Source organism: Rhinopithecus roxellana, chromosome 8, assembly GCF_007565055.1.
Source record: "Rhinopithecus roxellana isolate Shanxi Qingling chromosome 8, ASM756505v1, whole genome shotgun sequence".
Classification (NCBI taxonomy): Eukaryota; Metazoa; Chordata; class Mammalia; order Primates; family Cercopithecidae; genus Rhinopithecus; species Rhinopithecus roxellana.
Window position 1 is genome coordinate 52441011 of NC_044556.1, and position 25618 is coordinate 52466628.

The 25618-nt window shown below is 38.8% G+C and overlaps 1 protein-coding gene across 1 annotated transcript in view; it reads left to right on the forward strand.

The window, feature by feature from the left end:
- The first annotated feature begins 23028 nt into the window (after nt 1-23028).
- The window catches only part of SPAG17 (sperm associated antigen 17), a 258327-nt gene continuing 255737 nt past the window's right edge, over nt 23029-25618 (forward strand). The window contains exon 1 of the mRNA XM_030935882.1: nt 23029-23115. Coding sequence (XP_030791742.1) covers nt 23029-23115 — 87 coding nt within the window. The remainder of the gene's footprint in view (nt 23116-25618) is intronic.

Here is a 25618-nt window from a genome sequence, read left to right on the forward strand (position 1 = left end):
AGGGAGGAGGAGGTGGAGATGGAGGAGGGAGGGGGGAGGAGGGGGAGGAAAGGAAAGGAATAAAGAAGGAGAAATAAAAACGAAAACTTAATACTTACTGAGTTTATATGTGCTAAGCACTCTAATAATGTTACTTTTACCAAGGCATCCTACAATCTGTTTTTGGCACTATGGGTAAATGGTGTTTTTCATAGTATATGTAAAAATATTTATTGAAGTGAGAACCAGTAATTTGGTCTTCTTTTTGGTTAGTGTATCCCTGTGAAAAGTTACAAAAAGAGTTTTCTCATTGTACCCACCAACCATAATCAGAATCAGGATTTTAACCAAAATCATGGTGACAATATGCAATATATGAGGAGGGAGTGACTAACTCAATTTCAGAGCTGCAACATTCTGAATTGGATATTTCAGCTGAACTTAAGTGTTATGAATTTCTGCAAAGCAAAGTTTCAGAACTCTTATTTATCTCAGATTGAATCCCAATTAGCAAGAACTATATTGTGTAAGTACATTTCTTTTCAGATAAATACCTGTCTTAAGGCTCTAATGAAAATGTAAGTAAAGTAAAAAATATATATTCACTTCCTGTAAAACTGGGAACATTCTGAATTTGAACTTGGGGGTTTGAAAATATCTGTCCTTTCTCCTTTCCTGAGCTGCTAAATAGAATCTAATAAGTATATAACTATTTGTATTACAGTTGTGATTTACAAGTATTTCAGAACAGATACTTCTACATCAGCCTTTCAATAGACACTGGTAATGCAACTCATTGAGAAAAGTCAAGTATTTCTCGTTTAAGAAAGTTTCACAGGAAGTTGAATAGAGATCTTCGATTATTCCATACTATGCCTGGATATAAATGCAATGGCAAAAGGCAATTATAAAGGGAATCTGAATCAAGACAAAATTAGTTTCCCCTTGGCCAACCAAAGAAAATCCAAAAAGCTCCCAGACATTCCTCCACTTGGTTGCTACAACTAGTCTTTCTGTTTTGAAAATCTAAGCCGTAGTACCTTCTTCCTCTTGCTTTTTGTACTTTTCTTTTCTGCTCTCTCCTACTTCAAAATGCTCAAGAAATGCAACACAGAGTCATTATACCACCAGCAACCCACTCCATCTCTTTCTAACCACCCTCCTTCATATTTCTTAGTGCATTGTTTGTTTCTCAAAGGTAATGTAGAGCCCAATACACCAGAAAAAAAAAAAAAAAAAAAGAATAAATCCAGGGTGTAGTTCCACTCAAATCTGCATTTTTGTATCTATGTTTTTCCCACAGTAAGTGACTTTGTACAGTTTGTTGCTTAGTAATGTGTGACCTTTGACTAAAGGATTTCCTCTGCCCCACATATGTGCTCAGTATCCCTCTCTCATGTGGTAGATAATGTCTTTGATTGCAATGGCATTTATGCCATGCTGAGATTTATTCAATCTCAGTCTCAGAAGATCCTTCTGTTGTATTTCGGCTTATATGAGTTGTCTAATTTTGAGAGGGAGGGGATTAGGGTTAAGGACCTTGGGCTCTTCCTAGGAATATTCCTATGGTTGAATTTTGCAGATATTTTACCACCTTATATAGGTTCCCTCCCTTATATCCAAGTATTTCCATCATTGGACAGAATTCGTTCATTTTTATGTTAGAGAAGCAAAGAATAAAAATCAATTTAAGGAAAAATAAATTCATGCAAACAGATTCACATTAAAATATACATATATTATTGGGTGTTATAAATACACATAAGGCTGCAAATATTGAAGCAAAATTATCAGACTTTCACCAGTTGGTCACAGAAATTCTTTAATGTGGGGATAATTAATTTAAAAGGAAAGCAGTTACATTCTGTTTCATAGTTTCATTGTTTCATTTTTAAAGCTGCCTTGTCAAGCATAGACAATTTGAAGAAAGATTATAAAATTTATGTTTCTGACGGCATGATACACTAAATACAATGAACAACCTTCTTATTACAAAATATGTCATGATTCTGAATAAAATCATTTTTAAAAATATATAATTGAGCTGACAAGTATGGAAGGGAATTCATCAAAGGCCAAAAGACAAAGTGAAAGCAGGAAAACAGAAAGGTAAAGAAGCATCAAAATAGCCATGAGCGTCCATTCTGACAACCCTGAGGAAAGTAGAGGAACTAGAGACAATGGCCATAGCCTCTACACATAGGAGATCTACAGCAGGCTCCCACACAGAGCTGCGACCCAAAGGAGTATACCCTTAGTAAAACGGAAAACTGAGATACATACATGTGTAAGTCCCACTCTGCAGACAATGACAGCAAAGAAATTTGCTTGTCCCAGCTCTGGAGCAGAGTTAAAATTAAATGTTTCCCGAGATTTCAAGCCCACCTTCACACAGGTTTGTAGTAAGTGATCCATAAAACTTCAGATCAAAAATTAGCATACACATATTTATGAAAGACATCTTTAATCCAGGCCTCAAATATTTCATTAATATTAACTTATAGAAAATAATAAAATGCACAAGGAGACATCAGTCCTTGAATAACAGTAGAAACAACAAAGATATATTCAAACACACCTAATGTTTCTAACGGTAGAATTATCAATTAAGAATATAGAGTAAGTATGCTTAAAATGTCAAAAGAAATAAAAGAGAGCATTAAGTGGATCAAGGAGTAAGATACTCTCTAAACAAAGTACCAGGTAGACTTGAAAAAAGTGAATCATATAGATGTACAAGAGCTGAAATTTTAAAAATAAATAAATAACATAAAATAAAATGTTAAACAGCAGATTAGACCTAGATAAAGAATTCAAAGAACATCATTTTAAAAAACTAATCATAATACAATGAAATAGAAACCAAAATTAAATATATAACTGGGGGAAACTCACACACATTTGAAAACAAAATCAACATGCTAATAATTCATGGGTCAAAAAATAAATTACAATGAAAATTAGAAATTGTAAAGCACTAAACAATAATAAATGCTCTGTATATTAATGCTTGTAATGTGAAGCCGAAGTAGCAATTAGAGGGAAATATGAGGGCTTAAATGATTATATTACCAAATTTAAAAAGGCTAAAATTAATGTGCTAAGCATTCAACTTTATAAATTTGAGAACAGAATATAGAAAATGAAAGTAAGGAAATAAAAAAGGGCAAAACATAATGAAACAGAAAACAAACACACAATAGAGAGGATCAAACAAGCCCAAAGCTGTTATTAGAAAGACTACTGGGGCAGAGCAAGATGGCCGAATAGGAACAGCTCCAGTCTCCAACTCCCAGCGCGAGCGACACAGAAGACCGGTGATTTCTGCATTTTCAACTGAGGTACTGGGGACATCTCACTAGGGAGTGCTGGACAATCGGTGCTGCTCAGCTGCTGCAGCCTGACCAGCGAGAGCTGAAGCAGGGCGAGGCATCGCCTCACCTGGGAAGTGCAAGGGGGAACGGAATCCCTTTTCCTAGTCAGGGGAACTGAGACACACAACACCTGGAAAATCGGGTAACTCCCACCCCAATACCGCGCTTTAAGCAACGGGCACACGAGAAGAATATATCCCTCACCTGGCCGGGAGGGTCCCACGCCCACGGAGCCTCCCTCATTGTTAACACAGCAGTCTGCTGCGATCTAACCACCAGGCAGCAGCCAGGCTGGGGGAGGGCGCCCGCCATTGCTGAGGCTTAAGTGGGTAAACAAAGCTGCTGGGAAGCTCTAACTGGGTGGAGCTCACAGCAGCTCAAGGAAACCTGCCTGTCTCTATAGACTCCACCTCTGGGGGCAGGGCTCAGCTAAAAAACAATAGGGGAAACAGCAGAGGCCTGAGCAGATGCAAAGGACTCTGTCTGACAGCTTTGAAGAGAGCAGTGGATCTCCCAACACGGAGGTTGAGATCTGAGAACGGACAGACTGCCTGCTCAAGTGGGTCACTGACCACTGAGTAGCCTAACTGGGAGACATCCCCCACTAGGGGCAGTCTGACACCCCACACCTCACAGGGTGGAGTACACCCCTGAGAGGAAGCTTCCAAAGTAAGAATCAGACAGGTACACTCGCTGTTCAGCAATATTCTATCTTCTGCAAACTCTGCTGCTGATACCCAGGCAAACAGGGTCTGGAGTGGACCTCAAGCAATCTCCAACAGACCTATAGCTGAGGGTCCTGACTGTCAGAAGGAAAACTATCAAACAGGAAGGACACCTATACCAAATCCCCATCAGTACGTCACCATCATCAAAGACCAGAGACAGATAAAACCACAAAGATGGGGAAAAAGCAGGGCAGAAAAGCTGGAAATTCAAAAAATAAGAGTGCATCTCCCCCTGCAAAGGAGCGCAGCCCATCACCAGCAACGGATCAAAGCTGGTCAGAGAATGACTTGGACGAGAGGAGAGAAGAAGGCTTCAGTCCATCAAACTTCTCAGAGCTAAAGGAGGAATTACGTACCCAGCGCAAAGGAACTAAAAATCTTGAAAAAAGAGTGGAAGAATTGACAGCTAGACTAATTAATGCAGAGAAGGTCATAAACGAAATGACAGAGATGAAAATCATGACACGAGAAATACGTGACAAATGCACAAGCTTCAGTAACCGACTCGATCAACTGGAAGAAAGAGTATCAGCGATTGAGGATCAAATGAATGAAATGAAGTGAGAAGAGAAACCAGAAGAAAAAAGAAGAAAAAGAAATGAACAAAGCCTGCAAGAAGTATGGGATTATGTAAAAAGACCAAATCTACATCTGATTGGGGTGCCTGAAAGTGAGGGGGAGAATGGAACCAAGTTGGAAAACACTCTTCAGGATATTATCCAGGAGAACTTCCCCAACCTAGTAGGGCAGGCCAACATTCAAATTCAGGAAATACAGAGAACGCCACAAAGATACTCCTCCAGAAGAGAAACTCCAAGACACATAATTGCCAGATTCACCAAAGTTGAAATGAAGGAAAAAATCTTAAGGGCAGCCAGAGAGAAAGGTCGGGTTACCCACAAAGGGAAGCCCATCAGACTAACAGCAGATCTCTCGGCAGAAACTCTACAAGCCAGAAGAGAGTGGGGGCCAATATTCAACGTTCTTAAAGAAAAGAATTTTCAACCCAGAATTTCATATCCAGCCAAACTAAGTTTCATAAGTGAAGGAGAAATAAAATCCTTTACAGATAAGCAAATGCTTAGAGATTTTGTCACCACCAGGCCTGCCATACAAGAGACCCTGAAGGAAGCCCTAAACATGGAAAGGAACAACTGGTACCAGCCATTGCAAAAACATGCCAAAATGTAAAGACCATCGAGGCTAGGAAGAAACTGCATCAACTAACGAGCAAAATAACCAGTTAATATCATAATGGCAGGATCAAGTTCACACATAACAATATTAACCTTGCCGGGCGCGGTGGCTCAAGCCTGTAATCCCAGCACTTTGGGAGGCCGAGACGGGCGGATCACGAGGTCAGGAGATCGAGACCATCCTGGCTAACACGGTGAAACCCCGTCTCTACTAAAAAATAAAAAAAAACTAGCCGGGCGAGGTGGCGGGCGCCTGTAGTCCCAGCTACTCGGGAGGCTGAGGCAGGAGAATGGCGGGAACCTGGGAGGCGGAGCTTGCAGTGAGCTGAGATCCGGCCACTGCACTCCAGCCTGGGTGACAGAGCGAGACTCCGTCTCAAAAAAAAAAAAAAAAAAAAAAAAACAATATTAACCTTAAATGTTAAAGGACTAAATGCTCCAATTAAAAGACACAGACTGGCAAACTGGATAAAGAGTCAAGACCCATCAGTCTGCTGTATTCAGGAGACCCATCTCACATGTAGAGACATACATAGGCTCAAAATAAAGGGATGGAGGAAGATCTACCAACCAAATGGAGAACAAAAAAAAGCAGGGGTTGCAATCCTAGTCTCTGATAAAACAGACTTTAAACCATCAAAGATCAAAAGAGACAAAGAAGGCCATTACATAATGGTAAAGGGATCAATTCAACAGGAAGAGCTAACTATCCTAAATATATATGCACCCAATACAGGAGCACCCAGATTCATAATGCAAGTCCTTAGAGACTTACAAAGAGACTTAGACTCCCATACGATAAAAATGGGAGACTTCAACATTCCACTGTCAACATTAGACAGATCAACGAGACAGAAAGTTAACAAGGATATCCAGGAATTGAACTCATCTCTGCACCAAGCAGACCTAATAGACATCTATAGAACTCTCCACCCCAAATCAACAGAATATACATTCTTCTCAGCACCACATCGCACTTCTTCCAAAATTGACCACATAATTGGAAGTAAAGCACTCCTCAGCAAATGTAAAAGAACAGAAATTATAACAAACTGTCTCTCAGACCACAGTGCAATCAAACTAGAACTCAGGGCTAAGAAACTCACTCAAAACCGCTCAACTACATGGAAACTGAACAACCTGCTCCTGAATGACTACTGGGTACATAACGAAATGAAGGCAGAAATAAAGATGTTCTTTGAAACCAATGAGAACAAAGATACAACATACCAGAATCTCTGGGACACATTTAAAGCAGTGTGTAGAGGGAAATTTATAGCACTAAATGCCCACAAGAGAAAGCAGGAAGGATCTAAAATTGACACTCTAACATCACAATTAAAAGAACTAGAGAGGCAAGAGCAAACACATTCAAAAGCTAGCAGAAGGCAAGAAATAACTAAGATCAGAGCAGAACTGAAGGAGATAGAGACACAAAAACCCTCCAAAAAATCAATGAATCCAGGAGTTGGTTTTTTGAAAAGATCAACAAAATTGACAGACCGCTAGCAAGACTAATAAAGAAGAAAAGAGAGAGGAATCAAATAGATGCAATAAAAAATGATAAAGGGGATATCACCACCGACCCCACAGAAATACAAACTACCATCAGAGAATACTATAAACACCTCTATGCAAATCAACTAGAAAATCTAGAAGAAATGGATAATTTCCTGGCCACGTACACTCTCCCAAGACTAAACCAGGAAGAAGTTGAATCCCTGAATAGACCAATTACAGGTTCTGAAATTGAGGCAACTATTAATAGCCTACCCACCAAAAAAAGTCCAGGACCAGATGGGTTCACAGCTGAATTCTACCAGAGGTACAAGGAGGAGCTGGTACCATTCCTTCTGAAACTATTCCAATCAATAGAAAAAGAGGGAATCCTCCCTAACTCATTTTATGAGGCCAACATCATCCTGATACCAAAGCCTGGCAGAGACACAACAACAAAAGAGAATTTTAGACCAATATCCCTGATGAACATCGATGCAAAAATCCTCAATAAAATACTGGCAAACCGGATTCAGCAGCACATCAAAAAGCTTATCCACCATGATCAAGTGGGCTTCATCCCTGGGATGCAAGGCTGGTTCAACATTCGCAAATCAATAAACATAATCCAGCATATAAACAGAACCAAAGTCAAGAACCACATGATTATCTCAATAGATGCAGAAAAGGCTTTTGACAAAATTCAACAGCCCTTCATGCTAAAAACGCTCAATAAATTCGGTATTGATGGAACATACCTCAAAATAATAAGAGCTATTTATGACAAACCCACAGCTAATATCATACTGAATGGGCAAAAACTGGAAAAATTCCCTTTGAAAACTGGTACAAGACAGGGATGCCCTCTCTCACCACTCCTATTCAACATAGTGTTGGAAGTTCTGGCTAGAGCAATCAGGCAAGAGAAAGAAATCAAGGGTATTCAGTTAGGAAAAGAAGAAGTCAAATTGTCCCTGTTTGCAGATGACATCATTGTATATTTAGAAAACTCCATCGTCTCAGCCCAAAATCTCCTTAAGCTGATAAGCAACTTCAGCAAAGTCTCAGGATACAAAATTAATGTGCAAAAATCACAAGCATTCTTATACACCAGTAACAGACAAGCAGAGAGCCCATTCAGGAATGAACTTCCATTCACAATTGCTTCAAAGAGAATAAAATACCTAGGAATCCAACTTACAAGGGATGTAAAGGACCTCTTCAAGGAGAACTACAAACCACTGCTCAGTGAAATCAAAGACGACACAAACAAATGGAAGAACATACCATGCTCATGGATAGGAAGAATCAATATCGTGAAAATGGCCATACTGTCCAAGGTTATTTATAGATTCAATGCCATCCCCATCAAGCTACAATGAGTTTCTTCACAGAATTGGAAAAAACTACTTTAAAGTTCATATGGAACCAAAAAAGAGCCCACATTGCCAAGACAATCCTAAGTCAAAAGGACAAAGCTGGAGGCGTCACGCTACCTGACTTCAAACTATACTACAAGGCTACAGTAACCAAAACAGCATGGTACTGGTACCAAAACAGAGCTATAGACCAATGGAACAGAACAGAGTCCTCAGAAATAATACCACACATCTACAGCCATCTGATCTTTGACAAACCTGAGAGAAACAAGAAATGGGGAAAGGATTCCCTATTTAATAAATGGTGCTGGGAAAATTGGCTAGCCATAAGTAGAAAGCTGAAACTGGATCCTTTCCTTACTCATTATACGAAGATTAATTCAAGATGGATTAGAGCTTAAATGTTAGACCTAATACCATAAAAACCCTAGAAGAAAATCTAGGTAGTACCATTCAGGACATGGGCATGGGCAAGGACTTCATGTCTAAAACACCAAAAGCAACGGCAGCAAAAGCCAAAATTGACAAAGGGGATCTCATTAAACTAAAGAGCTTCTGCACAGCAAAAGAAACTACCATCCGAGTGAACAGGCAACCTACAGAATGGGAGAAAATTTTTGCAATCTACTCATCTGACAAAGGGCTAATATCCAGAATCTACAAAGAACTCAAACAAATATACAAGAAAAAAACAAACAACCCCATCAAAAAGTGGGCAAAGGATATGAACAGACATTTCTCAAAAGAAGACATTCATACAGCCAACAGACACATGAAAAAATGCTCATCATCACTCGCCATCAGAGAAATGCAAATCAAAACCACAATGAGATACCATCTCACACCAGTTAGAATGGCAATCATTAAAAAGTCAGGAAACAAGAGGTGCTGGAGAGGATGTGGAGAAATAGGAACACTTTTACACTGTTGGTGGGATTGTAAACTAGTTCAACCATTATGGAAAACAGTATGGCAATTCCTCAAGGATCTAGAACTAGATGTACCATATGACCCAGCCATCCCACTACTGGGTATATACCCAAAGGATTATAAACTATTCTACTACAAAGACACATGCACACATATGTTTATTGTGGCACTATTCACAATAGCAAAGACTTGGAATCAACCCAAATGTCCATCTGTGACAGACTGGATTAAGAAAATGTGGCACATATACACCATGGAATACTACGCAGCCATAAAAAAGGATGTGTTTGTGTCCTTTGTAGGGACATGATGGAGCTGGAAACCATCATTCTTAGCAAACTATAGCAAGAACAGAAAACCAAACACCGCATGTTCTCACTCATAGGTGGGAACTGAACAATGAGATCACTTGGACTCGGGAAGGGGACATCACACACTGGGGCCTACCATGGGGAGGGGGGAGGGGAGAGGGATTGCATTGGGGAGTTATACATGATATAAATGATGAATTGATGGGTGCTGACGAGTTGATGGGTACAGCACACCAACATGGCACAAATATACATATATAACAAACCTGCACATTATGCACATGTACCCTAGAACTTAAAGTATAATAAAAAAATGAAAAAAAAAATAAGAAAGACTACTAAAATTGATAAATTTCTAGAACGTTTACTCAAGAAAAAAGACGACAGGCAACTATAATGATCTTCAGAGTGAAGGAGATATAACGATAGATTTTCAATGAACAGCAAAGAAAAGCATTAAAATCATTAAAGCATTAAAAACATGAAAATATTTTCAGTAAACAGAAAAGAAAAGCATTAAAATCAGAGGTACTGTACAGTTTTGCATCAGTAGCGATTGTCTTCCTAAGACACTAACACAGGGCCTCTAATTCCAGATAGCAGTAGGTGACGACAAATCCCATACGAATTTATATGTGAGCGGCAATCATAAGATGCCACCCTAAACAAAGCACCTTGGTAATACCCTATCATTCTTTACATAATTCTATACTCAAAAATGAGATGTGAAAGAGCTTTCAAATGTGCAACACAAATAGGGGGTATAATACTCTTATTTAGCATCTAAGCCACTCTTCTGCTGTAGTGTTTTAATGAAAGGTGAAAACCCCACAGGGAAAAGAGCTGACAGAGGAGAAACGAGGGTAGAGAGGAAAACAGATGATCAATAGAAGGTAGTGCAGTCTTGGAAGTGGGAGAATGGACTATGGTGGGAAAATGCAGAGGGATATGGAAATAGGCTGTTGTGATTGATGTCATTCCTTGGTAGTACCAAAGAGCTAAAGTAAAAATGTAACGTGTAAATGGATTCTAAGCTACATGAGAGTAGGGATAGTATCCGCCAGGATCTCTAATCCTTAGTGCTGAGCACAGGGCCTGGCATATAACAGACACTCAACAAAATTTGTTGAATGAATCAATAAGTGAATGAATGAATGGCTAATAAAATATTAGCAGACTAGAAGGAACCATGTGGTACTGGATTAGAGTGGGAAATATTAGTGTGAACTCATGTTTACCTTAATGTAGACACAAATAGATAAAGAAGTAATTTTGTGTATATATATGTGCGTATACATGGGTTATTTCTTAAATCTGTCCACTGAGAGGGCCTAGAAACAAAAGATACTCCAGTAGCAAAGAGCATGTTCAACCATTCTCCAGGAAAGGGAATCAGGGCTCCTTGGAAAATTGGCTGCTTCTAGGGCAGGGTCAGGTAATATGCAAGATGAATGAGCCTGAAGCATCTGTAGTGTCAGAAAATAAAAAAGAAAAATCCAATAAGGGGGTATATTGAGGAGACACAGAGCCAATTAAAAGACTTCTCAAATATCAAAGCTAGGGCAACTGACTGAACAATAAAATAAATAAATATTATACTACATTTGGAATACAACCCAAAGGATAAACATTCATAAGTCATTACTGAGGAAAGCAAATGACTAAATAAATAAATTAATGAGGTAGAAAATTTCCCATACAGAAAAATTTCAAGTTATTTATGTATGAATAGATACTACCCTGCCAAAGGATGTTGGAGTGTAACTTCCCATACCTTACGTGTGAGCTGCACATAGTGACTTCCTTCCCAAAAACACAGTCAGGAAAGGTACGGGGTGGGGAGTAACTTTGTAGAGAAAAAACCTAATAAACGACCTCAGCCAGGACATCAAGGTTAACATCATCGATGATAATTCATGGAAATAGCATTACCCTTGACATGATGTTATGAGAATGGCCCTTCACATCTTTGGTCTTTTTCTCCTACCTTGTAACTCCAGGTTAAGCATGAGAAACACTTCACAAATTATCATACCACCTCAAAATTGTCAAGGTCATCAAAAACAAAGTTTGAGAAATTGTCAGTCTGGAGGAGTCTAAGGAGACAAGAATTCTGAATGTCATGTGGCATTCTGGGTGGGATCCTGGAACAGAAAAAGGACATTGGGTTAAAACTATTAGTTAGCATATCAGTATTCGTTCATTTGTTGCAACAAATATACCATACTAATTTAAGATGTTACCAATAGGGGAAACTGGATGTGGATACATGCAAACCCTCTGCACTATCTTTGAAACTTTACTGTAAATCTACAACTATTCTAAAATAAAACATTTATTTTAAAAATATTAGCTAACATTTATCAAGGTCTAGTATGTGTTATGAACTGTTCTAATCACTGATAGCTACTACTTTCACCTTCATGACAGTCCTATAACACAAACATAATTATTCTCATTTCATTTTTAAAAACAAAACAAAAAAGTGAAGCAAAGAGGGATTAAATAACTTGCTCAAGCTCATCAAACAGCCAGCAAGGAGTGGGGCAGGGAATTGAACCCAGGAGTAAGAATGTTGTTTTTTCTCAAGGGCACAAGATGCCCTCTGAAAGTGCCTCTCAGGTCTCTGATTGGATTCTCCAATTTTAATTAGCCTCTTGTGTTGAAGAGGGACTATATGACAAGTTGAACAGCTAATACCAGGAGCAGTTTTAGAAACTGTGATAACAAATAGCTTAATAGGGTTTCAAACGACTACCAGACTGAACGGGGAGGGAGAAGAGATTATACGTATAAATGTGAGTAACTTAAGCTTTATAAAAACAATTTCAATAAAATGAAGAATTTACTTAGTGGGATAAAATTGGCAATGGTTATTACCCAAAAGTATAGTAGCGGAAAATGGCCACACTCTAAAGGATTAAGACAGCTGGCTCAGGTGAAGTGCATACAGTCATGCAAAAATAATCGTAAAAGTTTTAAAATGTGGATGATTGGCAAATTGTGTGACTTGATTTTGAAAAAAAAAATGGAAGCCTAAAGATTATAACCAGCTTAAAAAAAAAAAAAGAAAGAAAGAAAGAAAGAAAAGAAAAGAAAAGAAAAAAGAACGAACCATGGGAGCATAAAGAAGCCACTGCTATTTACAAAACAGAAAGTAAAGCACCAAAATCAAAGCATAACACACAAAGAATAAAGTTTTGTTTTGCTTAATATAGTACAGAGTTGAAATATAAGAAAGAGCCAATAAAGCTGTTATTTGGGTGGGCAGAGTTAGAAACAGTTGGCTCCCATAAAGGAAATGGCAGAAGACCTGAATAGATTCATTCAGAAGTGGAACGAGACAGAGAGACCAGCCTACACCACCACCTTTAGAAGCATTATTTGTTCTGCTGATAGATTTGTGCACTGGCTGAAATTTTGTTTTTGAATGAGTCTTTTCTTATTGTTTTCCTTTGCTTCCTAGTGTCTGACTTCAAGTGCTTTCTTTTTTCTCATATTCTTTACTTATATTCATTTTTGTCAACCAAACGGTAAAACCTTTGTTGGAAGTTTTCTGAGAATGTGTATTTGAAAGCGGACAGAAATGCAGTATAGGGCCTTTTCCTCAGTATGACATTATCCTTCCTCCCTTTTCAGACTGACACATTCACAAAATGTGCTTAAAGTAGATTTTAATAGGATGATTTCCTTACTATTACATTTTAAAACTTAAAAGATGCCAGTGTTGTGAAAATTTCTTTATACTGTGCATAGAGGCCAGTGCTCACTGATATCTTTAAAAAATTTAAGGCCTAGATGGGCACGGTGGCTCACGCCTGTAATCCCAGCACTTTGGGAGGCCCAGGCGGGCGGATCACGAGGTCAGGAGATCTAGACCACCCTGGCTAACACGGTGAAATCCTGTCTCTACTACAAATACAAAAAATTAGCCGGGCGTCGTGGTGGGTGCCTGTAGTCCCAGTCACTCCAGAGGCTGCGGCAAGAGAATGGCGTGAACCCGCGAGGCAGAGCTTGCAGTGAGCCGAGATCACACCACTCCAGCCTGGGGAACAGAGTGAGACTCTATCTCAAACAAAAAAAAAAAAAAAAAAAAAAAAAAAAAAAAAAAAAAAAAATTGCAGGCCGGGCGCGGTGGCTCATGCCTGTAATCCCGGCACCTTGGGAGGCTGAGGCGGGTGGATCATGAGGTCAGGAGATCGAGACCATCCTGGCTAACACGGTGAAACCCCGTCTCCACTAAAAATACAAAACATTAGCCAGGCATGGTGACAGTCACCTGTAATCCCAGTTACTTGGGAGGCTGAGGCAGAAGAATGGCGTGAACCCGGGAGAAGGAGCTTACAGTGAGCCGAGATCGCACCACTCCCGCCTGGGCAACAGTGCGAGCCTCCATCTCAAAAATAAGAAAAAATATTACAGATATTAAGATGTATATAATAAAAACTGTGTATTGTAATAGATATGATTTTGCTGGCTTACACAATTTAAACTAAATTTTTATTTTTACATTTTAGGGATGTAAAATATTTGTACATATTTCTAGAGAATATGATATTTTGATACAAGCATACAATGTGTAATGATCAAATCAGGGTAATTGGGATATCTATTACCTCAAATACTTGTCATTTATTTGTGTTACAAACATTCCAATTCCAGTCTTCTAGTAATTTTGAAATATAAAATAAATTAACTATAATTGCCCTATTGTGCTACCAAACACTAGATTTTATTCCATCTAACTGTATTTTTGTACCCATTGACCAATGCCTCTTTATTCCCCACCCATCCCTATTACCCTAATCAGTGTCTGGTAACCATAATTCTACTCTTTATCTCCATGAGATCAATCTCTTAGCTCCCACATATACGTGAGAATATATAATATTTATCTTTCTGTGCCTAGCTTATTTTGCTTAATATAACGTCTTCCAATTCCACCCACGTTGTTGCAAACAAGAGTTAATTCTTCTTTATAGCCAAATAATATTTAATTGTGTAAATGTACCCCATTTTCTTTATCCACCCATCCATTGATGGACACAGGTTGATTCCATATGCTGACTATTGTGAATAGTGCTGCAATAAACATGGGCATGAAGACATCTCTTTAATATACTGATTTCCTTTCTTTTGGATATATACCCAGCAGTGGGATTGCTAGATCATACAATAGTTCTATTTTTAGATTTTTGAGGAACCTCCATACCAATCTCCATAATGTTTGTACTAATTTACATTCTCACCAAACAGTGTATGAGAGTTCATCTTTCTTTAGGTCCTCACTGGCATCTGCTATTTTTTGTCATTTTGATAAAGCTGTTTTAACTGGGGTGAGATGATGTTTCACTGTGGCTTTGATTTGCATTTCTCTGATGGTTAGTGATGTGGAACAATTTTTCATTTACCTGTTGATCATTTGTATGCCTTCTTCTGAGAAATGTCTATTCGGATCTTTTGCTCATGTTTTAATCCAATTATTTGGTGTTTTTTATTTTTTTTTTTATTTTTTATTTTTTTTGCTATTGAGTAGTTTGTGTTCCTTATATAGTCTAGCTATCAATCTCTTGTCATTTAGTTTGCGTATATTTTCTGTCATTCTGTGGGTTGTCTCTTCACTATTGACTGTTTCATTTGCTGCGCAGAAGCTTTTTAACTTGATAAGATCCCGTTTATCCATTTTTGCTTCTGTTGCCTGTGCTTTTGAGGTCCTACTAAAGAAATCTTTGCCTAGGCCAATGTTCCAAAGCATTTCTCCAATGTTTTATTCTAGTGGTTGTCCGGTTTTCCCAGTGCCATTTATTGAAGAGACTGTCCTTTCTCCAGGGTATGTTTTTGCAGCCTTTGTTGAAAATAAGTTAACTGTAAATGCATGGATTTATATCTGGGTTCTCTATTCTGTTTCATTGGTCTGTGTGTTTCTATGCCAGTACCATGTTGTTTTAATTACTATAACTTTGTAGTTTAGTTTGAAGTCAGGTAATGTAATATTAATACCTCTGTCTCTGTTCTTTTTTGCTTGGGGTTGCTTTACAGCAATTCAGAGTCTTTTGTAGTTTCATATAAATTTTAGGAATTTTGTTTCTATTTCTATGAAAAATGCCACTGGTATTTTGATAGGGATTGCACTGAATATTTAGGTTGCTTTGGGTAGTATGGACGTTTTAACAATATTAATTCTTTCAGCCACATAAATCCACCACATATCAAACTATTGGAAATGTAATTTTTTTTAAAATTCACTCTTAAAGATCAATTTGACCCAAGAACAGTAGGAAAATTACCTGCATACGAAATGCATTCCAGTGAATGTAACTAAAGTAGAGTAGCTAACTACTGCTGACCTTTTTTTCCCTAAATCCAGCAAGCATTTTTCAGTCTTTCTAACTTGACCTCTCAGTAGCATTTAACACTGCTGGACACCCCCTCATTTTAAAAATGCTCTCATCCCATCCTTTGGCTTCAGTGACACACCTCTTTGGTCGCATATCTATTTTCTTCCTCACAACCACAGTCTCCTAAAGGTTCAGATCTAGGTTCTGCTCCCCTGTTTACTTGGTGGTCTCTCCGGGCAAACTCAACCTCATATGCTGATGATTCACCCCTGTCTATGCCTGCTGTGAGCACCAGGCCCACATATCCAATTGCCTGAGACATCTGGATGTCTCAATGGTACACACACTGAACGTGTCTAAAACCAAAATCATAATTTCCTCACCTGCCACTCAACCCCTCCAGAACCTTCTTTCTCTAGCATTCCCATCCCTCTAAATGGCAACACCAGTCAACTGAGAAATACAATTTTATTTAATCAGATAAACATTATCTTACCATGAGACGAACATAGTATAAAATACTAAGAAAGAACATTTTATAGCTATTAGGTAAGCAAATGATCTATGAGCTTGAAAATTGGGTCCTACTGAATGATAACCCCTTCTCAATAAGTGGGGCACTATGGTATCCTACAGCCTTTGGCTGGGGTTCCCTACATAACAGGATATTACAAAAAAATTGGAATCTAGCAAAGCAAAATTAATTCCTGGAACTATGGATTGGCATACATGGTAAGATAGAAAAAGGTGAGTAACACAGTTGCATTTAACATTTACAAGATCATAGCCAGACAGAAACTTCCTAGGAAGTCATTTGGAAATCTTCCTAGTGGTATCCTGCATTTTTGTTTTGAAGAAGGCTGAGGGTTAGGCTGGAAAAAGGGATGAGAAGTTGAAGAGGGATGGATAAGAAAAGTGGTGGATACCACTCTTCACCTAAGCCTCATATACAATGCTACCAGGTCCTCAAAGCCCAAGTACCAATCATCTGTTCTCTCCAAAAGATTGCTCCATGATCTGGCATAATATTACTTGGTGTTGTCTGTTAGATTGGAGTAGGTTTACCTCAACTATAGCTTTTACCTTGTATACGACAAAAAGAAAGTTATTATTTAACATAGAACACATTTATAAGTAACAGACATCTGATAAAACATTAAGAAATCAAACATTTAGGTAAGCATTTAGAGAAAAGAATTACATGAGTTATGGATTTTGAAATGGTTCCCTAAGGATTCAGGGCAAATCCCTTCACTGAAGATATTAAAATTAGATTCAAAGAAGGACTTGAGAGAACACTAGAGTGAAAACTCCCACACTAATAAATATGAAACAGATGAATTTTAGCTTTGTCTATTTTTACTATGTACAGATGGTATTTTTCTGATTCATTAAATGTAGATTCGGTATTCTAAACTCTCTCACTACAAATAACATAAAAATTAAATCAACAGCACTTAATTATGGTTCCAGACACTTACAGATATATGACAAGACATTCAAGGCCAAAACTATAAACTCCAAATACTGCTTTTATCATTGACAGAAACTGAGGGTTCTTAGGGAAGTTCTTCTCTGGAAAGTGATCTACTCCCAGGCTCCCCAGAATTCACACGGGATTACAAACTGCAAGCACTGCAGCTGATTTTAATTGCCACAGTGATGCATAGGGAGAGATGTGATATCTGGAGCAACTGGCTTCTAAACAATGAGGGGCTTTAAAGATTAAAGTCAACACTTTAAATAGCACTCAAAAATAAATAGGAAGCTAATGCTGACCATAGAATGCAGGTATAATATTCTCCATATGTTTTGGACCCTGTAGCTGAAAGATACCTAGCCCTCTGTATCACATACAATAAAAACTCAAAGACAGGGCATTATAGCACTCTATTTTGAAGGTCAGAAATGCAAAGATCATGATGTGAACAAGACATATGTATACCGAGAGGTGTTCTTGAATGTAAGATACCAACCGGAGAAATCAGTAGACATCTGTGAGACCTTCTTAACCCAAGGCAAGTTGGTTGCTGTAGCTAAATGGATTTCGAATACCTGGAATCCTGGCCTAGAAGTGAATTGGTCCATAGTTCCTGATGTTACCTGACAACAATGGAAACACTGGATGCATCAATAGTTGGCTAAACTTTTCAAGTATGAAAAGTAATATGACTGACTTCACACCTGAGTAAGAGTGAATTATAAGATCAAAGCATAATACTTGAAGAAATAACTTATTCAGTAATCATAGCCTAAAGAAATCATGCATCTCTAAAAGTGGACAGTCTTTGGTAAACTAAACATATCAAATGCAAACTCATACTGGAAAAACTAAATCAAACAAACCAGGAGTAACCCTGCCAATGTGAAAGAAAATTCTCCAAATAGTATAGTTTTGTTTTAGCCACTGACATATGGGAAAATTTATGTAGTAAAGTATATGCTTATAAAGTTTCAACTTATATTTAGTGGGGGAAACAATTTATTATACCAAAAAAGCATAAATGTATGACAGATGGTAATGCTTTTTTTCTGTTCTTGGCAGGGTCCTTTTTTGGCTGGCTGACTTTTGCTACTTAAAACTATGAACATTGTCATTCACACCTATTTTCTGAAATTAAACAGACCAATTCTATGATGAAACCCCTTATAAATTTGGTTACTATATAATATCTTCCCATTTTGTATCATAAATTATCTAGAATACCACTTTCCCTAGAATAATGGAAAAGGCCAAAACTGGGCAAAAAGCATTCTGTAATAAAACCTTTATTTTAAACTCCTTAAATTCATTTTGGAAAACCTTCCATATTTAAATGTATTCTGGTAGGACTTTACCAAGAAAACTATAAAAGATTATATTAGAAATACACTCTTCCATTCTGAAATATTTATTTTTAGCTTTTAAAATGTTCAATCCCTTTAAATCATTTTCAAAATTATAAATTATGTATATTTTACTATGTACCGCTGGTATTTTTCTGATTCATTAAATGTAGATTCGGTATTCTAAACTCTCTCACTACAAATAACATAAAAATTAAATCAACAGCACTTAATTATGGTTCCAGACACTTACAGATATATGACAAGACATTCAAGGCCAAAACTATAAACTCCAAATACTGCTTTTATCATTGACAGAAACTGAGGGTTCTTAGGGAAGTTCTTCTCTGGAAAGTGGTCTACTCCCAGGCTCCCCAGAATTCACACGGAATTACAAACTGCAAGCACTGCAGCTGATTTTAATTGCCACAGTGATGCATAGGGAGAGATGTGATATCTGGAGTAACTGGCTTCTAAACAATGAGGGGCTTTAAAGATTTAAAGCTGTATATGGATAGCTAGGCGATGGATCTAGTGGGTTTATCTTCTGAAAAATAGGAAGATCGAGATCTCACTTGATGCAGGAGTAGTGGGGAGGCAGGGGTTAGATCTTCCTGCCTCTCACAGTGGCCAGCATTGTGTATTGCCTCCTTGAAAGTAACAAGGTTGTTCTCTCAGGCAGTTTCAGAAAGGCTGGCTGGTGTTAGATTTATTAACAGGTGACTCTCAGATGAAAATGGTAAAAAATGTTAGGGTCGTTACGGTAACCCTGGCTGATACAGCAAACCCCAGTACTTCAGCAGCTTCAAGAAAAGCGTTTAATTCTCAGCTACATAATAGTCCCAAGCAAATGCTTTTGGTGGGAGAAGCAGGATGATCCTCAGGGGAAGGGGAGACCTCTGTGTCATAGCAATCATTCAGAGATTCAAGGTTTTCAATGCCACCCCAGTATCAAGAAAAAAGGGTATGAACAATGCTGGGAGACATTTTTCAAGGCCAGGCTTGACTAGAACTGAATCACATGTTCATATCTAAGAGTAAGAAAGGCCAAAAAAATGTCTGACTCCCATATTAGGAGAAAAGAAAATGTTTGATGAACAACTGGATAGTTTTTGTCACAATAAATATTGCAAACATCTTATTGCTGCCAATATTGTGGTTGGACAGCTATCACTTGTAAAAAAAATGGCTAGTGACACTATCTCTGCAATTTTTAAATAACACTTAATTTTACTTTTTTTTCTGCTTATTCCATTTTTTCCCTTTCTTATCTGCAACCTATTTTATTAATCATCTGCTAGTGATTTGTCAAAACTGATTGCAAGTAATGGTTTATTTTGAAGTGTGCGTTCACATTCAAGAAGAAAGAATATTAGTAATGTAGTGTGACATGCACAAACAGCTAGTTAAATTTTTTGTAAAATATCCTGGAATACCAACAAACTTTTTACTACCTTTTAATAAAAAGGCAGGACTTTTTTTCCCCAGTTTAAAACTATGAGAAGAACTTGATCAAAATTTAGAATGATCTAATTAATGATTCAGTAGGTTTTTTTTTTTTTTTTTTTTTTTTTTGGTCTGAAAGAGACTCTATTTTCCAGCCATAATACAAAGAAAATTTTCATCTTACAAATGCTAAAACAATTTTGGTGAAGAACAAAATTTTCGAGAAAATGCTATGAAAAGTAATCAATAGCAGCCTAGGTGTTGTTATAGAGACTCTCAGGAAAATCCTTTTCTTGCAGATCTCTCTCTGGCATCACCATGCGTCAGTTATTTTATTCTCATGACAAAGGAGGGCTTCCAGATGTAAATTATCTAGCCTATGTTAGGCTGCCATAGGATCTATCTATTCCCTCCCAAGAAGATGAACTGCATTTATTCCAGCAAGAAATAAAAACTTGTAATTTTCGGTAAAGTTTCCGTGAAAGACTGTTTCTAGAAATTGTTTTCCTTTAATGGTCCCTTGGTATCCACAGGGAATTGGTTCCAGGACCCCTCACATTTTCCGATAGAAAAATGTCTGATATTCAGGGCCCTTGATGATGTGTTCGAAGTTTGCATGAAGCCGCGGACCTTCGCGGTGTTACAGCTCTTAAAGATGGCAGAGACCCTGGCGGGGCACGGTGGCTCACGCCTGTAATCCCAGTACTTTGGGAAGCCGAAGCAGGCGAATCACCAGGTGAAGAGATCCAGCCCATCCTGGCTAACATAGTGAAATTTCGCCTCTACTAAAAATACAAAAATTAGACTAGTGTGGTGGCTGGCGCCTGTAGTCCCAGCTACTCCAGAGGCTGAAGAAGGACACTGGCCTGAACCCAGTCTGCCTCTGCTGGGAGGCAGAGCTTGCAGTGAGCCGAGATCCACCATTGCACTCCAGCCTGGGTGACAGAGTGAGACTCCATCTCAAAAAAAGAAAAAAAAAAAGAAAATGATGGCAGGTACCCAAAGAGTGAGCGGCAGCAAGGTTTGTTGTGAAGAGGAAAGAACAAAGCTTCCACAGCATTGAAGGGGACCCAGCAGGTTGCTACTGTTGGTTGGTGGTGGACAGTTTTTATTCCCTTATTGTCCCCTCCCATGTTCCATTTTTGTCCTATCAGAGTGCCCTTTTTTCAAGCCTCCCTGTGATTGGCTACTTTTAGGATCCTGCTGATTGGTGCATTTTACAGAGTGCTGATTGGTGCGTTTTACAGAGCACTGATTGGTGCATTTTACAATCCTAGCTACAGAGTGCTGACTGGTGCATTTTACAATCCTCTTGTAAGACAGAAAAGTTCTCCAAGTACCCACTCCACCCAGGAAGTCCAGCTGGCTTCACCTCTCAATAACATGGCCTGGTATTTGCATATAACCTATGCACATCCTCTCCTACACTTTAAATCATATCTAGATTATTTATAATATCTAATATTATGTAAATGCTGTAAAATAGTTGTTATGCTGTATTTTTATTTGTATATTTATTTATGTTTTAATATTTTGGATCCAAAGTTGGTTAAATCCAGGGATGAAGAACTGTGATGATGCGAGGGCTGACTGTATTTGTATTAAGGAATTAGGGTGTAAACATAAACTTCCTTTCATGGTCCAAATTGTGAACAAAAGTTGAAGTGTCATCATTAAAACTGCCCCCCAAATGAAAAAGGATGCTAGTGGCTGGGTATCACTATCCCCCTTCCCTCAATTTAGTCCTCAAAGAAAATGGTTAGCAATTAAAAGGTTTAGAACATCCCCCTGTGGAAGGTTACCCATTCATCAGGTTGTGCCCAGTGAAATTAAGTTTCTGGCTTGCATCACCTGACTCATCTGGGCCAGTGGGATAACTGAAGCATCTTACCTGTAGGCAAAGTGCAGGGTCTTAATGGCTAGTTAAGCCCTGGTCAGTTCTGAATTTTATATGACTAAGGAGACAGCAAGGCACCTTTGGTTGCGCTCTGACCCAGGGTGTCCTCAAATTTGTCTCACTGCAATAAAAAACAAAAGGAAATCTAGCTCCAGAGGGGGGTAGCCGTCATTTTGGCAGACCTAAAACAGTAGTAGACAGCAGTGTAGCAGTTATGCACACTAGATCTGTGACTCAGATAATCCTGGGATCTAATCCTGGCACCATCAATCACTGTGGGAATTGGGATAAGGTGGTTGTGAGAATTAAATGAAATAATCTTGTATATAGCATGTAACCAGTGCTCAAGAAACAATGGTTTTTATTACTATCATTATTTTGGGAAATTTGTCCAACCAGGATATTTTAGATATTGATGAGTGCAGGGTGGGAAAAAAGGGGAAAAAAAGAAATAGTCTATTTACCAATCGATAAAAGGCAGTTTAAAGGACTGGAGCTCTCTTGGCAGAGAAGTACATTAATCCCATCTACAATTAGATAAGGGGTCTTGTGGAAAGGTGATTGGACTTGTTTACTAAGCCCCCAGAGGCGGAGGCTGAACTAAGACCAGAGCAGAGGGTAGAGGTTAAGGAGAGACAAATTTGGCTTCATATAAGGAAGCATTTGGGGCAGATTAGAGCGGTTGGAACAAAAACGGCATGGGCTGCCCCCTGAAGGGGTCAGTGTTCCAATCTAGGTTACTCAGGATCGGAAGAAATCTTGGTGGAGGAGTCCTGGATGGGATTCCAGAGATTTTGAGTTTCTAGACAACGCCTCAGACCGTAGCAGAACTTAGCCCGACCTGCCGAGGCCAGCCTCGTCCTGCTCTCCTCCACTTGTGCAGCTTTCCTTCTGAAATGTCCTAAAATTTGACCAGGGGACTGCGAACCCGGCTTCCAGCTGCCGCGCGCCCTGAAACTCTGTTGCTGTGGAGACGGAAGCGGTTGACCCAAGGATTCTGAACGGGGTTGGGGGAGGGGAGCCGACGCAGTTCAGGAACTGGGCGTAGCTTCGGTTACTGTGGCAGCGGGGACGCTTAGGCAGGGCCTGAGCCCAGTTTAGAGGCCAATGCTCCTCCCGTCCTTTGCATGGCACCCAAGAAAGAGAAAGGCGGGACTGTGAACACCAGTTCTAAGATATGGGAACCCTCGCTCATAGCTGCACAGTTCAATCAGGTGAGCCTTGAGCCCTTTAAGCCCTCCCTGCCCCTGGCAATGCCAGAGGCCCGGCCAGACCCTCCTAGACAACGCGTTCAGGCTCGCCCTCTCATCCGTATCTCTCCATGGCCTGATGGTTCCAGGACCCAGGGTCCCAGGGACAGGGAGTGCTTGATAAACGAGCGGAACTTAAGGGAAGAAGGAAGGGAACACCCACCAGGTGAGTCAGTGTGATTACAAAAGCTGGTGAGAGCTGCGTGGTGGGGAAGAGAGGAGGTGTCGCTCTGACACCTTCAGACCCTTTTCAGTGAAGTCGTCCAGATGGCACTCCACAATTGTACTGGAGTTCCTTTTGTGGACTTTTCGTTTTCTCCTGACACCTTCTAAAGGATGAGAATCGTATCAAATCATCTGTGGCCTGGCCCGTAATAGGGCTTTAATAAATGCCGAGTGAAAACAGACACGGAGTGCCTAGAATTACACTGTATTTAGTACAAGGGAGCCTTGTATAGATAGGAAAAGATGTTTTTTTAATGTAATGCCCCGATCGCACTATATTAAAGTTTTGACATATTTTGAAGGTGTAAGAGATCAGAGCAATGAGGGGTTGGCGGCCAGCTTACCACAGGATGCCACAAAGGCACCAGGCAATCTACAAACCACCTGCCCCAGGACTTCAAAGTGCATGAGACCCCAGAACTCACTGGATCCCCACCCAGCTTTAGTGAATGAGGAGCCCAGTAGCTCTTGTCACCTGTGGCTGGAAATCCCCTTCTACATTAAGCTGTTTCTAAGTACAAGTTAGCATTTGGGAAGAGAAAGGTTATTTCTGGAAATTCCAGCCCGCCATTGTGAACTACTTTTAAAACTGGGGAAAATTTTTTTTTTCATTTTATATATGTCTATATGGTGCACAAGAGAGTTAGTACTTACAGGGAAAATTGATCTAAAGTCTTGTGTTGCCCTTATGAGAAATTTTTACCTATTTGTCTTTATTTTTCCACTATAACTGTTTATTTTCCTATTAACAGTAATTCTGTTTGATAAGGAAATTAGTCCTGATGAAGAATTTCATGAAAGTACTTATGATACTCCTGATGCTGATGTGATGTCATGGAATTCTGGGGTCCTTTCTATAACTTTAGTAATGCCGGATGTCAACTCAGTAATCCCCAGTTACTTTCTCAGATTCTCAAAAATGTTTTTCAAAGCACTTTGTAAAAGCACCCTCTCTTTTGCTTTTATAAGTCAGCGCTAGCCAAAATAATTTTTTCTCCATTTTCTTTGAGATTGTGTAGGCCAAGTTTGGTCTTGGAGTGAACATTTCTGCTTGAATTATAAACTGCTGAACAACGGAGTTTGATGGAGGTGCTGACACTGCATTAGCTTTAGTGTTGCAAATATGAAGCTATAATTTTCCTAGTTGAATGGAAAACCTAAAGGCACTATTTGTCCTTATGGCTTGAAAACCTGAAATAATATTCAGCTTTCTTGATCCTACTCAAACAATATAACTTCAATAAATCTTATGTATTAATAGAAAGAATTTGAACTCAAAGTAATATGTAGTTTTAACTATAAAGGGTGAACTCAATTTTCTTCAGTTTGTTGGAATACACATTTTCTTATTGCAGGAAAAAGACAACTACCCTCCACCTCCTCTCACATTTTTCCCTGCTTGATTTCATGTCTGATCTAAAAGAATAATTCCCAGATTAACCCAGCAGTTCAATGCCCAGAGGCATGCCCTAACCACCAATGAAACGGACTCTGAATTTAGGTTATAGATGACTGAGTGTGTGTGAATTTTGAGCATGCATAGTGTGCTCTATTATTTTAGTATCAGAGAGTTTCTTTCTGTACACTTGTTACTCATGTCCAAGTATGTGTGGTTGAGTGTGTGTGCTAGTGTGTGTGTTGTATTATGTGTGTGTGTTGGGGGTGAGGGAGAAGGAAGGAATTCCTCCAGTCTTCCATAAACCAGTTTTTAGAATTAACTCGTTGGAAAATCCAAATCAATAGTATTTTTGAACTCATGTTCATGTTGGGTAGGCTTTAAAGAGAATAAACAAGTTCACAATTTGGTTTTATTGAATTTACCTTGTATCACTGTCTCAGGTTGTCCTTTCAGGCTGGAATAATTATCAACTGTTTTATACATTTTAGTTGGTTTTAAAATATAAAATGATAGCAAATAATACAAAGCATTCTATCACTGAGCACTAAATGATTAAATAGAGGCTAGAGGTTAGGCAGATGAATATGGGCTGGGATAGTCAGGAAATGATTTGTAAAATATTTGCCTTCCCCTGGGCTCTAAATTATGGGTAGAATTTGAACAGGTAGAATGAAGGAGCATGATTATTTTAAGTAGGAAGACTAATATGTGCACAAAGTAAATCTGACACATTTAGTTTGGGAGAAAAATGTACGTTAGACCACTTCTGGGTATACATTGCTCCTAAATTAATTCCATCAAGGAAATGGTCATTCACTATCTTTGCCATCCGTATACCAAAAT